Here is a 15528-nt window from a genome sequence, read left to right on the forward strand (position 1 = left end):
GTGCCTCTCACTGTCATGTACATAAACAAAGACAAGGACATACTCACAACTAGTCTTCATCTGATCACACAGGTGCCTCTCACTGTCATGTACATAAACAAAGACAAGGACATACTCACAACCAGTCTTCATGTACATAAACAAAGACAAGGACATACTCACAACCAGTCTTCATGTACATAAACAAAGACAAGGACATACTCACAACCAGTCTTCATCTGATCACACAGGTGCCTCTCACTGTCATGTACATAAACAAAGACAAGGACATACTCACAACCAGTCTTCATCTGATCACACAGGTGCCTCTCACTGTCATGTACATAAACAAAGACAAGGACATACTCACAACCAGTCTTCATCTGATCGTACAGGTGCCTCTCACTGTCATGTACATAAACAAAGACAAGGACATACTCACAACCAGTCTTCATCTGATCGTACAGGTGCCTCTCACTGTCATGTACATAAACAAAGACAAGGACATACTCACAACCAGTCTTCATCTGATCGTACAGGTGCCTCTCACTGTCATGTACGTAAAAAGACAAGGACATACTCACAACCAGTCTTCATCTGATCACACAGGTGCCTCTCACTGTCATGTACATAAACAAAGACAAGGACATACTCACAACCAGTCTTCATCTGATCACACAGGTGCCTCTCGCTGTCATGTACATGAACAAAGACAAGGACATACTCACAACCAGTCTTCATCTGATCACACAGGTGCCTCTCGCTGTCATGTACATAAACAAAGACAAGGACATACTCACAACCAGTCTTCATCTGATCACACAGGTGCCTCTCGCTGTCATGTACATAAACAAAGACAAGGACATACTCACAACCAGTCTTCATCTGATCACACAGGTGCCTCTCACTGTCATGTACATAAACAAAGACAAGGACATACTCACAACCAGTCTTCATCTGATCACACAGGTGCCTCTCACTGTCATGTACATAAACAAAGACAAGGACATACTCACAACTAGTCTTCATCTGATCACACAGGTGCCTCTCACTGTCATGTACATAAACAAAGACAAGGACATACTCACAACCAGTCTTCATCTGATCACACAGGTGCCTCTCGCTGTCATGTACATAAACAAAGACAAGGACATACTCACAACCAGTCTTCATCTGATCACACAGGTGCCTCTCACTGTCATGTACATAAACAAAGACAAGGACATACTCACAACCAGTCTTCATCTGATCACACAGGTGCCTCTCACTGTACATAAACACGTTGATCTGTGATCATGACTGCAGATACTTTGATGAAGGTCCGTAATTGCCATCAGCTGTTCTAGATTCCCTTAGCAATAAAGATGTCAAGCACTTGTAGCAGACATCTTGTAGCCAAATTCACACAAAAGCAACAGAATAAGCAAATCTTTTGTGTAAGGTGGTCATTTTGTAGAGTTGACAAGACTCCACCCTATTTCACCTGTAGCAGGATGCGTGGCCTCTGGCAATGCATCCCAATCCAACTTCAAGTCTTCTAGACATGGATGACCACATACAACAGGGGCTATGTTACTTTCCTGTAACTTTGACAAGACAGGTTGAACATCTTTCAGTCTGGTCCTCGGCCTTCTTTTGGCTTTCTCTTGGTCTCTGGAAAATTGAAACAATATCAGTTAATCCAGAATACTGAAAACTAAATTGCAGAATCCTCAATGAGCACCAATGTGAGACCTTGTGATTAAGTATGCCAATGGTGACTACATCACTGATCATCCACCCACCTGACAGCTCCATCCGACACATCTGGCACTGTGACTTGAGAGGCTGCAGCCGCATATACTGACTATTGGAGTTGATTGGCGTTAGAAGTAGGAACTATATAGATATAATTGGACCAGCAGTAAATATACGTCAACGACCGGCGTACCCCTTTAACCATCCAGGCACCAGTGGTTTTCAATATCCTCCGCCTCTCGATATGACGAAGGAGTATAAAAAGCCCGAAGCTCAGGATACCCGTTGACTAAATCTGATTGGAAAAGTCACCGTCCGACACTAATACTTCTTTGCCGCAATGTAGCCTCGAAAATACTAGCTGCCGATTCCAACCATCCTCGGTAGTACTCGAACGCCCGGAATCAGTATGTGCTGCAGTTTAAAAAGTTTGGGCGCGGGATGAAAATGTTGACATCCGTACATGGATGATCAGATAAAAGATTAGGAAGAAGAAGAAAAAAGAGAGAACTGCGGCAGATTCATCGGGAGTCGAACCCGTGACCAGCCGGTCCACAATCCAACACTCTCAGCACTGAACCATCCAGGCTTTCATGAGGTAAGGGAGATTGTATTAGCCAGTTATATGCGATATGCAAAAGAGCGCGCCGCAATTGTGACAAGGTCGCGCCGGTGGCAGAGTGATTCGCCGAAATAGTTCCAAGTAGTCGTATATTTCGATAGTTGTACAGATTTTTCTCAACATATCGTATCCATATACCTCAGTGATATAAAAGATTATGCTTGCAGTTGATTTAGCGTTTAAATGGCCTTTAAAAAAAAAGTTTCATACATCGAGGTCAGCATGAAAAGTTCTCGTTCCTTTTCCGCAAAGATTACTACTGCCTTCTTCCAGGCTACGTGGGGTTACCACGATTTTATGACAAGGACGTAGTCAGAACCGAAACATTTCCAAAATCTTTTTCAAAACTGTTTATTCAAGCAAGGCATCAGTATTAAATACAAATTTTCTAACTGCATGCAATTACAATATTATAAATCTATTCGCATGCTATGAATTAGCAATTTGCCATGATCGGACAATTTAGACAGCAAATATCTTCCCTAACCCCATTAAAATGATAGTTAACAACGGAACAAACAAAACGTTTAAATCGACTGCTTCACAATAGACAGTCTTTAGGCACGAAATCGCGCATCCCCGACAAAAGTATTTCCGCTAAATGATACTAAATCATTCGATACACCACGTTAACAATATAATAACTAATTCAGTTATTATCCAATTACAAAGATTGCTGTCCAATAGTCCGATATCGCAGCATGCAGAAATAAGATTAAACTCGAAGAAATTAAAGGGCCGATATTTTCTATATCCCGGGGGTATACTTTACAAGCAGGGTCAGAGTCAATCAATGAATTGTTTTGAAAGACTCGGGCAGGGTCAAAAGAAATAGTTGTTGGCGCCGATGATGTCAGCAATATGGCGGATTCCGCCCCACCCGTAAGATTTGCTCTCATCACGTAATGAGCACATTGAACTGCTTGTTAACCGTGCTGAATATGTACCGGCTACCGCTCTCTCCATCATCACCGACGATATGTGCCGTGGGGCCCCTTTAACCATCTAGACACCAGTGGTTTTCAATATCCTCCGCCTCTCGATATGACGAAGGAGTATGAAAAGCCTGAAGCTCAGGATACCCTTTGACAAATTCTGATTGGTCCAACACTAATACTTTTTTGCCACAATGTGCTTGCGCTGTTGATGCGATTAGATCTCGAGATCCAACTCCCGGAAACAGAGAGACATATTCCCTTTTAAGCTGTCATATTCAGTATTTGAAATGGCATGAAGTAGAGAACTTCCTGAAGACCTTATTTGCCAAACTGGAGGGGCTTACGATGGCTTGCTCGACTTGCCCTTGACCGATTTACCCACCAAGAATCCTATATCAATATGGATATTTGAGAGATTCAACTCCAGAATGTGGTGACCTTTGGTGAAGCTGAACTTGACCTCGACCCTTGAAAATCAATCGAACATGACTTGCACGTTATAATCTACACTGCAACACGAGAAGAATCAGTCGCAAATAAAAACAATGATTAAATATGTAGGTTATATTGACTGGTCTAAATGGATTCGTCATGCTCGTGTGTAATATCGAAATAATGTTGCATGGTTGACCCTGGCGATATATGTGAATGTTCGGTATATATTATCAAAGGGCTGGAAGTTAGGAGTGGTCAATTAGGGCATCGGGTTTGATCATGCATGCAGCCAAACGAACTTGATTATTCCAACTCTCTCCCGAAGTCACCACCACTGTGAGCTCGGTTCAGAGAACAATCGGTCTTTTTGGACCGCTGAGTCGCCGCATCTTGCCCGTACCGCAAAATTGCCATCTTACCTGTCTTAGTCCAGTAAAGTAGCCCAGGCTGTAGCCCGCCCCTTCACATATTTACCTCGAAATGCTAGGTATTGTTGCTGACGGCCTCAAGGCTCTTTGATATGTTTTGCAGCTCTGATGGTATTTCGACTTACTTGTGTGCAAGGTGTATAGTTTCGATACGATAGAAAAACCATCACTAATGTCTTGTAGAAGTCAAGGTGGCCAGATGGTAATTAATTTACCAGTTCGAAAACCATGTTCCATGTTGACGAGAGGTTGCTCCTTCTCTCTTTGTTGGCACAGAGCGACGGCGCTTGTGAACAACCTCGGTACCGTAACCGTGTAGAAACCACTGGCCACTGCTTGTGAATATGATAGAACAATATTCTCTTCCCCTTGGCTTCCTGGTGACAGGGTTGATCAGGTGGATTTTGATTCTCAATGGTTCCCACGTGGCTCTATAGTTTTTTCCATTTCTAACCGTGGCGCTCCTCACAATCAGCATCAAGTCTTCGATTGACCAGCGCGTGTTACTGAGAGGTTTACCAGCCGCCTCTCTCTAAATTATTCCTCACAGTTAGCAGTAATCAATAGGGAGCCTTCAGTAGCAGGTCTCTATGCCACATGCTCGGAGCAACCAGCGCTGCCAGGATTTTTCTACCATACGTAAAAAAACGCGTCTAGATCTCATGGTTTACGGCTCAAGGTTAGGCCCTCGCGGTGTTGCGTAACACCCGCAGCACTTAACGGATAAGGGCCTACGTTGTGGTGACTCTATAAAACGAATTGTAATGCTAACCGTTATAAGATGAAGTGTAGCTGTATGAGTGGACGGTCAGCATGGATAAGGCACAGGTAGCATTGAGGAGTCTCCTGGTGTTCCTCTTGATATTTTGGCCCGGCCGGACTTCAGCTAATAAACCCGCGGAGAAGGTGTTGGAGGGGACCGTCCGTTTGGATACTATCTCTTTCGCTGACGAGACATCCTATGCCACTGCTAAACGACAAGCAGCAGAGTAAGTAATTAACTTTGCTTTGCTTTTGATAGTTAGGCTAATGAAACTTTGTTATTATTAACCTTGCATATATCCTATTTCTGATCATCAGAAGTGAATGTCACTAAATACTTTCACAGCAGGAAATAGTATATGACCTGGCGTGAGAATCCAATTCAAAACCAAGGTAAATTGTAAATCGCTAATACCTGATGACAGAACTTTATCGCTGACGCTGACACTCATGCTTGGTTGGCATAGACATTTTGGCAACATTTCAAGATGGGATATCCAATTAGAAGCATATATGTCCTCCATATGAGATATTTATTGGTTTTTGGTGTTAGAGTTTATGCCGAAGACTTGATACAGGTGGCAAATTTTTACTTTGTGATTGACACAGGTTTTTAAGCATTGGACGAAATGCACGATTAGGTTTTCCCGCCAAAATTGTTGAACTTATTCATAAGCTCAAAATTCTGAAAAAATTTCATAGTCAAAAAAGTTTTGGGACCGATGATGTTGGTTCATTTTGAGCAGAAAAAAAAGTGAAAAAAATATTTGAGCTTAGAACATTTTTCATCATTCAGTCAGTTTGGTCGTCACAGAGGGGTGGTCGCGTTACTGGGGTGGTCGCCGACCGGGGTCCACTGTAGTAGATTTAGATCAAAGAATTTATAATCCTTAGGATTACTTCACCGGAGAATTAAATACGAAAATCCACTAAATCGAGTTTTAAAACCATTATATACTGCCCGTAAAGAAATAATTTAATGCTTTCAAAATTGATAGTTTCTATTATAAGGGCAGTTAAGATCTGCATGTGCAAGGAGAGTATGCATATATGTTTGTTTTACTTGCTACTTGGAGAAACAAGGTTTAAGCCGTTCACACTTGACCGCTTGAATGCTTAATGATTAATGAAGGGTTCGATATAAGGTGCATTTACTGTGGTTAGTTTATGCTATTTGTATAAGCATTCAATATGAAAGGTGCAATGAATTAAAAGAAATGGCTGTAATGTGTAATATAAATATCGAGCCACCGGACTAAATGGAAATTACATTATAACTGTGTTACTGAGCAGGAAGAATTGGTGTTATGTGTGATTATAATCAAAGGAAACAGTGAAAAAAGGCTTAAATTGGCTAATTGATGTCATTGACCTGTGGCCAAACACTCATAAGATATAGTACGGAACGTGAAAACGATTAGTTCTTGCCTTCAGGGAATGAAAAATACCCGAGATTGGTACTTGAGTGAAACAAACAATGGTGTGGTGCCGAAAATCAAACTATAATAATCTGCCTGCATCTTAAACAAGTAGGTTATACAAAATATGATGCATTTTTCTTTCTTTACTTGCTGTGTGGCATGTATATGTATTTCTTATACAAACAAACTGGTGAACTCACAGTGCTTTTTAAAAAAAAGACATTCTTGCAAATGCAGGTCAAGATGCCAAGCCAGGTCTGTGCCAGACTGGAAAGCCACGGTTAAGCCAACCCTAAGATAGCTATTTTTCATCTTCTGTATGAACAAGACTTATTTGTCTTTTTAGTGTCAAAAATTGCCCACCCGAGCCTTGTTTAAAGATAATATAACAGACCCTTGGACCAGACCTGGCCCACGCCTGGCTGCCCAGGGTCAGCGAGCCACCCCTGCGCCAAGCCTGGTCCAGACCTGGCCAGGCTAGCCAGTGCCAGCCGGCTGTGGGCCAGGCCTGACATTGACCTGGCTCGCTAGGCCAACTCTAGTCAGTGCCAGATAGACCTGGCCCAGACCAGAGCCGGGGGTCTTGTGTTTGCTCGGTATTCCACACGTTGTCCTCTTGTGTGTGTCCATCTCAAGTCAGTCGATGGTGTGTATAGCATGGCACTCCTCTGCATCATATATCATCAAATGATCAATTCCTTGAGGGGATCCTTCTTGATTAACACGGCTGCACACTTTGTTCCCGCAACATTTTTCATGATTAAGTTGTACCATCATTTTAGACTAAAATTACACGAAGGAGTAACATCGAAGTTGATTGTTTTAGGCCGAAGCGGTATTCAAAAAACGACACCAACAACGGAGATTCCCCTTGTTTTGCAATCTCCCGGTCTTTGGTCCGTCTGTCGAATTTTACATGCACCCGCTGAAATTCTCACATAGGCCAACTGCGGCAGAGACAGTAGGTCGAGTGAATTTTGATGACATTGGTCACCGTTGACGACGCTTGGAGAATGCTTGTTTTGTTTTTTCCGTACCCTTGATACGCGCCATGCTTGGTTAGGCACGCGAATACACGGATGAAAAAACATCTTTTGTATTCGTCATGATTGCAAAAATTCATGGTACGTCCGCATCTTTCCTCATGCTGGCGTCACGGTACCAAGCTGGATGCTGGAGGATGGCTACTGTTCAGCCGATGACCGATGAATAAAATATAAAACTGGGTAAGTTTAGGCCAATAATCATGATAATACCGGGGCGGCCGGAGCTGTCGTGCGGGGAGCCAGGGGCCTGAGGAGGCAATGCTTTCCAGACGTCACCAAAAAAGGTCTTTTTCACCATGATTTTGGCCGAAAGAGTGTCATTTTGCCCCTTTCCCCTGACCAAAAGCTAGTAACGGCCCTGTTATCATGGTTTTAGTCGGGTTCCTAAGAACTGACACTGCCCTTTTACTAGGACGCTGTGCAAAAACCTAGGTCTACTGCCTATTTCGTCAAAGTTTTTTTTCAAATCTATTAAATTTTGGGCCCAACACAATTTTCTTGTGAAAGATTTGCAAACCACGTAAGAAAATCTACTTCATTGGAGCCCTTTCAGTCCACCATTTACTTGAAAAACAATAAGCTGACGAGGTTTTCATCACATTCACAATTCAATTTTCATCCTGAAATAAGCAGAGCAGAGAAAAATGTCAATATCAATGCACTGCATCAATGTACAAAAATACATACAAAATGTGAAAATCCTCTTTGGATCACAAAATTACTAGATTTAAGACTTACAATAAAGCAGACCTTGAAGAAATCAGCCCAGTAGTTTCGCACAACGACCCAAAAGGAAAATGAACACCAATGATTTGTGATGTGTCATGGATTACACAATCCAAGTTTACCGTACTTGTTGGCCTATTTTAGATACAACAAAAAAAGTTGCAGGAAGATCATTCTTCAGAGTTTCAAAGACTTCGAATTTTCCTGAACATCATCCACGACCTTGCATGCACTGTCTGCTGTTTGCTGCTGATCTTTGGTTGATCCTTTGGTGCCCAGGTTCTGTGTTCCCCAATGTAAAGGCATCTCTATGTTCCATGAGATGAAGTTCCCCGGGTACTATATTCCCCGGGTTCTATAGAGGGAACATTATACCTGGGGAATGTTAGACCTGGGACACAGAGGAATGATCTGTTTGCCTCTACCATTAACATAATAACAACCCTGAAACACAGGATTGATCGAAGGTAATACTTCACAACCTGAGGTTTCTTTCATTACAATCTTCTATTTAACTCATATCACGACATACTTGTCTGACACCAGTATGACTTCCATGGTGAGATATTCCATGTTGCTGTCAGTTGAAATTGATCTTACTTGGAGACAGATACCTGGGTATCAATAGCTGTCAAAAGCAACAAACAGCCTGACAGTTACATTAATATTGCGAATTAAGGGGCGAGTGACATGCTATTGTGGATATCTGGGGTAAGGCCATACTGCTGGTCTGTGAAGAGTGCTATTAGCTGATCAAAAGGACATCTCGAATAGTCGGTTGGACAGTGGGCAGCTGATGAGTTTTTGTCTATGATGCATGGCTACACTGGTTTAAGTTGTGCCCGGGTTTGTTTGTCAATGAACGTGGCCTACCATTCCATACAGGGTGCAGCCTTGTTTGTCTCAAAAGCCCCCCCCCCCTCGAGAAAGTTTAGTTAGGGAAGTCTTGTTGCCTGTTGTGACCAGAGGGTTAGTGGCTCTGGCATAGAGCTCTTTTTCCCCTGCAAGTCCAATATCCTTCGCAGCCTGCTCAGCGAAACCAGACCTTCAGAGGGTTAGTGGCTCTGGCATAGAGTTCTGTTTCCCCTGCAAGTCCAATATCCTTCGCAGCCTGCTCAGCGAAACCAGACCTTCAGAGGGTTAGTGGCTCTGGCATAGAGTTCTGTTTCCCCTGCAAGTCCAATATCCTTCGCAGCCTGCTCAGCGAAACCAGACCTTCAGAGGGTTAGTGGCTCTGGCATAGAGTTCTGTTTCCCCTGCAAGTCCAATATCCTTCGCAGCCTGCTCAGCGAAACCAGACCTTCAGAGGGTTAGTGGCTCTGGCATAGAGTTCTGCTTCCCCTGCAAGTCCAATATCCTTCGCAGCCTGCTCAGCGAAACCAGACCTTCAGAGGGTTAGTGGCTCTGGCATGGAGCTCTGCTTCCTCTGCAAGTCCAATATCCTTCTCAGCCTCCTCAAGGACACCGTACCATCTGAGGGTTAGACCAGCACCTACAAAACAGAAAATGCACAACCTCATAGATTCCCTATTCTAAGTCCATCGGAATTATATCGCAAGCTAGAATTGTAATGGTGGATATCCCACTCTATAGTGTTTGTGCTACACCATCAACTCTTCAAGACTGCTTAGCAAGTGTTTACCACGCTAATCCCTGCGAAACCTTACTGATTCTCTTGCTTTTGTCGGTTGAATCTCAAGTTTGCTTGCTGACGGACAGGCATTAAATCTTGGAATGCAGTTCCAATCCCAGTAAGACCAATCCATTACTTTCCTGCCTCTAAATTCCGCCCCAATTTAGCTATTTCCAAAGCCTTGAAGCAGCTTCTTTAGACTAACGGTCTGAAAGCGTTCATTTTGGATGTAATCAAATTAAAGTAGTTACTTCAGTTCCCAAGTTGGAGCGCATAATCAGCACTGCTCCATCGCATTCTGACTTGCCCGAATTGATTTCAACCCAAGTCCGCTGAATTACTGCAGACATTATAGTACGTATTCGTGCAATTATACAGGCCCATCGGCCTACTAGAGATGGACCACACACAACTATCTCAAATGCAAGTGGCATTAAAGGTAATTCTGCTTGACTTGGATAAGGAATCTTCTTCCATCGACAGATATCGAAAAACACCAGTTGCTTCGACTTGATGCGTTTTTCGAGTTCGCTCACAATTCACTGCAGAATTAGAAGTTTCTTGCGCTTTTCATTCGGTGGAACTGCCAGCACCTTTTCGCACGTCCGGTATATCATCACACTAAAATTCGAATGGAAAATTCTAATCCTGTAATGCATTTAAAAAAGAAACTCTCAGAATAGTGACGGACACGGGTTGGTCCATCTTCAAACTCAGCTAACGAAGTGACTGTCAACATGCAAAACACAAGCTAGTGCGTTACTCGGCCAGCTCTCCTCTGCCTGACACCTTGTTTTTCCGATGTGATAAAGTTTTAAAAAATGTTAATCAAAAGGGATGTTGCCCATTATGATAAACACGACTTGAGTACCTGCCAGCAGAGCCAAGCATCGGGGTGTCTCCTATTGGGGTGATGCTTTTATGGAGTATGCGCGCCTAGCCCCCGCAATCTGGATGCTTCAGCGATATTCTCAGGCTCGACTAGTGGAAATCAATGTCATTGAGCGACAAGTAGTCAGAATTCAGTGTGCAAGTACCGGTTTCTCACATATACATACTATCTAACTGATAGCAGAACCGATATATCATAATAGAAACACGTATCATCAAGATGTATTATGGTCTTCAGTCTGTCTGTGACTGTCATCATGATCAGATATCGGTTTACCATTACCTTTCAGAGGAAATGACGACATGATAGAAACGAGGGGCATGCGTGCCGTACAGCTTATTTTAATGCTATTACAGTACAATGCATTACAGCATCCTGAGGAAATCGGAGGTTAATGTACGCTAATGTAAACATACGTTAACCCCTGCAGAATGGCATTACAGGTGCAAAGAAGCTGGTCTCATAAGTACCAACCGGTGGCACATCAGCATGTAAGAAGGGGTTTTTTACCAGCAGTATTGATGTATTTAAGACATGTTTGGATGATACTGTTTGCTGTTGGGGGTCAGTCTTAAGGAACCAATATTATCTTCATTGTAGACGGGGCGGGAGAGCGCGCATACTAAGTCATGTCTTACCTCGTGGGAGGGAAGTCTCGGCCGGAGTTATCGATTGTACGGCTTATACACGTAGCCCACAGACAGTGCTTTTTTCAGAAATGCTTGTCCTCAGATGTCGCAATCATGACAATTAGTTGTACAAAGAAGCTATCCCCCAAGCAAGCTCCGAGTGGTCAAAATTCGTTCAGATTCATTTATTTGCTGGCTTTGGAGACACTCGTTGATAATATCGTGGTACATACACATCGCAATGTGTATAGCAGTTGACAGCATAAACATCATCTTACCCAAAATGACGTTCTTTTGGAATTACACAACAATAGAGTGGATGAGCGCATAACATTTTTGTTATTTTCATTAAGAGACATGTTAATTGTCTGAACATATTTTGTTGTCGTACGTGGAAACAATCAAACAATCAAACTATGGACACAAATGATGCGAATACGTTGCGAATACGTTGTCATCATCGTTCGCGTCATCGTCATCGTCACCGGTGTTATACCTAGAGTTGGGCCGTTCCCTTGGCCTTGAGTTGTGTGTGTTCACGATGATGCTCGTTTTTCTTATCTGTGTGTACTCGTATGATAACCCTGGTATTCTGACCACCACACTAACCGCATTTCTCTCTTCTCTACAACAAACACTGCTGTTATGTACACTGCACTCTGTGTATAAACTTGTGCCACACCATTAAGAGGCTAAGAGATTGGCCAACACTTCTCTCGGTAGTTAACGAGCATACTTCGAGTACCGAAACCCGTTAAGCTGCCTAACTATGAGTTGGGCATAACACGACCAGTTGACCGCCAACTCATCAGGTCGTGATTGTCGTCTTCCCAACCTCTTTCAGGTTAGGCAGTGTGAAGGCAGTTTTTATCGTTTGTCTTTGAAGGAAAGATATTTTTGGTCTATCGTCACATTGGCATGGACAAGGCAATTCCATATCACGAATCTTGCATTTCTTTCTCATGTAAAATTAATATCCAATGCGAGAGCCAGTCTTTCTCCGTCTATTTGCAACCGGGGAATTGACATCAAAGGGCACTCTAGTTTACTCAGGCCTTAGTTGAAAGGTAATTCAGCATTTCACCATTCCTCAGGGCTAAGTTTGCCTTATAAATTGCCCGTTGAAAGGTGCGGCTCCTGGTAAAAGCAACATATTAGATTTAGCCTTAAGGTCCTCGGTAATGAGTGAAACATGATCAGAAGACTATAAGCTTAGTTGATAACATGCAGAAAGGATAAACGTTTAGCTTTGTCTGCATTCTATCGTCGTAAATGGAAGGGGAAATGTTGTTCATAACGATAGTACATGTGTGCTGGCTTTGGCACTAATCCTTAACTTCAAGCCCACAGAACTTAGAGGATAGTGTAATTCTGAAAATCTACCCAAAACAACTTCAGGGCAAACTCGTTTTAGATATTCTGGTACCGGACTGGTTAATCTTCAATAAGTTCAGCTACAACAAAAATAAAAACAAAACCACTAACGCAGTGTGTTACTGGTCAGTGGATCGAATGTTGGTGAGAACACTTCCTCAAAATCGGCATGAAGGAGATATCAGAGCCTCGACTGTTACAAACAGATCAAATAGTCAACGCCTCGAACCATGTTGAACACATTGACGGCTAGCCAATGCCATAAATGTGGTTGAATACATCAGCAGATAGTTGAAAAATCCCCGGCCGAGATGATTCTGCGCAGAAAAACGTCGTCTGCTTAAATCAAGCCAATGAAATTTGAAACTGCATAATTTCTAAAGCAAGCACAGACATTGATCCTCATTCGAGAGCTTCTCTAGTTCAGGCAGCCATCAGGAGAACACACTACATACCACATGCATGCAGTCTTCTCCTCTCGCGGCATCTAAGACTGCCGTATGTGTCCTTGCACTGTTATGGACATCCATCAATATCTGGCAGGAATCCGTGTTCCACATCTTAAGGTCGCACTCAATAAACCAATGTCTAAAGGAGAAATCCTCTCTGGCCTAAGAGTCTTTAACGCCACTCAAAACAGTTCAACTGACAAAGTTTTTGATAAAGAGATTTTCAATATCCGATGTGCCTTGTATGTCCATGCAAAAAGAAAAACCAATCGGGTCAGCGCCTCAGACCATTGAGCTACCAAAGTAAAATTGGCAAGTAGAGAGTGGTAGCCGGTATATATTCAGCACGGTTCAGCTGTAACATAACTGATGCCACTTCCGCAGCACTGTGCAACCTCCGTCCGACCAGCCATCATGTTGATTACATGCTGTTTTCATCGACTTCTACTGCCAGTGATGACACATGTCGATTTGTCTTCGAGGGTTTCTTTTGACAATCTTTACGATTTCCTGACTGGCAGCTGCAGAAGAGAGATTATTTCTCATCCCTGTAGAGTAAAATAGTCACTAAACATGGGAATTATGAATGTAATGATAAATCGTCCAACCTCAAAGGGTTCAGGTCCATATGAACAGGAAAGGCTCACTTCTTAGCTTTTCATTTCTCGTTTCCTGAGATCACAAACCAAATTACAATAAACTGTGGTGTTGAGCGATTGTAGTTACTTTGTGATAGACAATGCTTAAATCACCTGGTTCATCTGCCCCATTATCTACTCTGGGGACTGACTTATCATATAAGTTGCGAATAGCGTTCTTTTGCCGAGAGGGTAGTAACTTTGAGGTGCTTTGATTCTTTGTTTATCACAACATTGCACAAAATGGCAGCTAATGCTGCAGAGGTGTTCAGTGAATATTAATCAAAAGCATATTGAAGAAAAAACCTTTATTGCCCGATTTCGCTGAAGCGTGTTATCACGTGTTTAATAATAACAGAGATTTGTTGCTCAGTGCAGCTTTGCATGATAAATTTTCATTAGTTTCTAATAAGAAACCGTGCATCTGCCGAATGCAACAACGTATTCCGTGAATAATCAAAATCATCGGGTAAACTCTCCCCTGAAATGGTTTTTTTGTGGACAACTGATTACACATTACCTAATGACCATAAGTAAATGGCGACAGTGCTGCACACATATAACAACGCTTCGATTTGTCTCTCATGAATAAGCAAAATTCGCTCAATGTTTACGGAGAGGAAACGTTGAATTTTCCCAACCATCAACGTCTCTCTATCGTATCATTATGAACAAGGATACAAACGCTTCCGACATGCATGAACACGTTCTTTATAAATAATTACAACAACAACAACATTGAAGCAAAAAAATGACACCCCACAGGTTTTATTCTTTTTTCAAATTTTGCTATGAGACATTCTACGCCTGATTTCAAATGGTAATAGTGTGCCAATCGAAAACCGGATGAGGCGGCAAGATCAACCAACCAAAGTAACGAGATCATATTTTGCCTCAGGAAAAAGGAACAGTGTTTTTCCCGATGATTGCACACATTGTTCTCTGCTAAGGAAACATCTCCTTCTCCTTACACAACATGTTCTTGGTTATGCTAAAAAAAGAATCTCGACGAATCGTCTGATTCTCTTCCTCCCTTCTTTCTTCACAACAATCACATCACGATGGAATCTCAGGAGACTTATGTTCGCTGTCCTTATTGTGCTATGTTTTTCCACCAGTTCTATTCCTTTCAAACGACGAATACCAAAATATGATCTATTGCTTCTGTCGGGCGAGATATTCGATACATGAACAATTCGAATTCCTGTTACAAACTGTTGTAGTAGATTAGATCTGAAGCAAGGACCAGACGATGTACACTAGGAAAAAGTGTGTTACTGCGATCAGCTTCACGCCACAAAATACATGAAATGCATGGTTCACAGTGACTCACCACGAGAAGTGCCAGGCCTTTTAACATGAATCAGACAGGAACAAAGCCATTGAACACGAAGGGAGTAGGCCCATTTGAACCACTATTAGACCTGAATAATGTCTATGTCAAGTGTTATAAGGTGTTAATTTCCACTAAGAGCCAAGTTGATTACTTCAGTACAAAACCATTTTATAAGACCAGGGCAGGTTACGTAGAGGGTTTTCAGAAGGGAAGGGACACATTGTTTCACCTTTCGTGGGCTTTCCGGAACGGAATAACCAAATAAACCTAACATTGTAGCAAGGGACTGGTTCTACATATTCACAACCAGCGTATAGGCTTCTATTTTTTACGAGCACCTTGTGGATAACAAAGCCTTAAACCATCGATTTTGTCCTTCATGAAATGACCGATGCCATCCAATATTAGTACATGTCGATTGATAGGCAAGGCACGGATAACTAGATGTTGACACAAGTGGCAATTGATACAAACGGTTAGTCA

The 15528-nt window shown here is 42.4% G+C and overlaps 1 protein-coding gene across 2 annotated transcripts in view; it reads left to right on the top strand.

Annotated features, from left to right (window-relative positions):
- The first annotated feature begins 4641 nt into the window (after nt 1-4641).
- The window catches only part of LOC135493999 (gamma-aminobutyric acid receptor subunit beta-like), an 84570-nt gene continuing 73683 nt past the window's right edge, over nt 4642-15528 (top strand). For both annotated transcript variants that reach the window (XM_064781720.1, XM_064781721.1), the window contains exon 1: nt 4642-5128. In XM_064781720.1, the coding sequence (XP_064637790.1) occupies nt 4953-5128 (176 nt within the window). In that variant the 5' untranslated portion in view covers nt 4642-4952. The remainder of the gene's footprint in view (nt 5129-15528) is intronic.

This window comes from Lineus longissimus, chromosome 9, assembly GCF_910592395.1.
Source record: "Lineus longissimus chromosome 9, tnLinLong1.2, whole genome shotgun sequence".
Lineage (NCBI taxonomy): Eukaryota > Metazoa > Nemertea > Pilidiophora > Heteronemertea > Lineidae > Lineus > Lineus longissimus.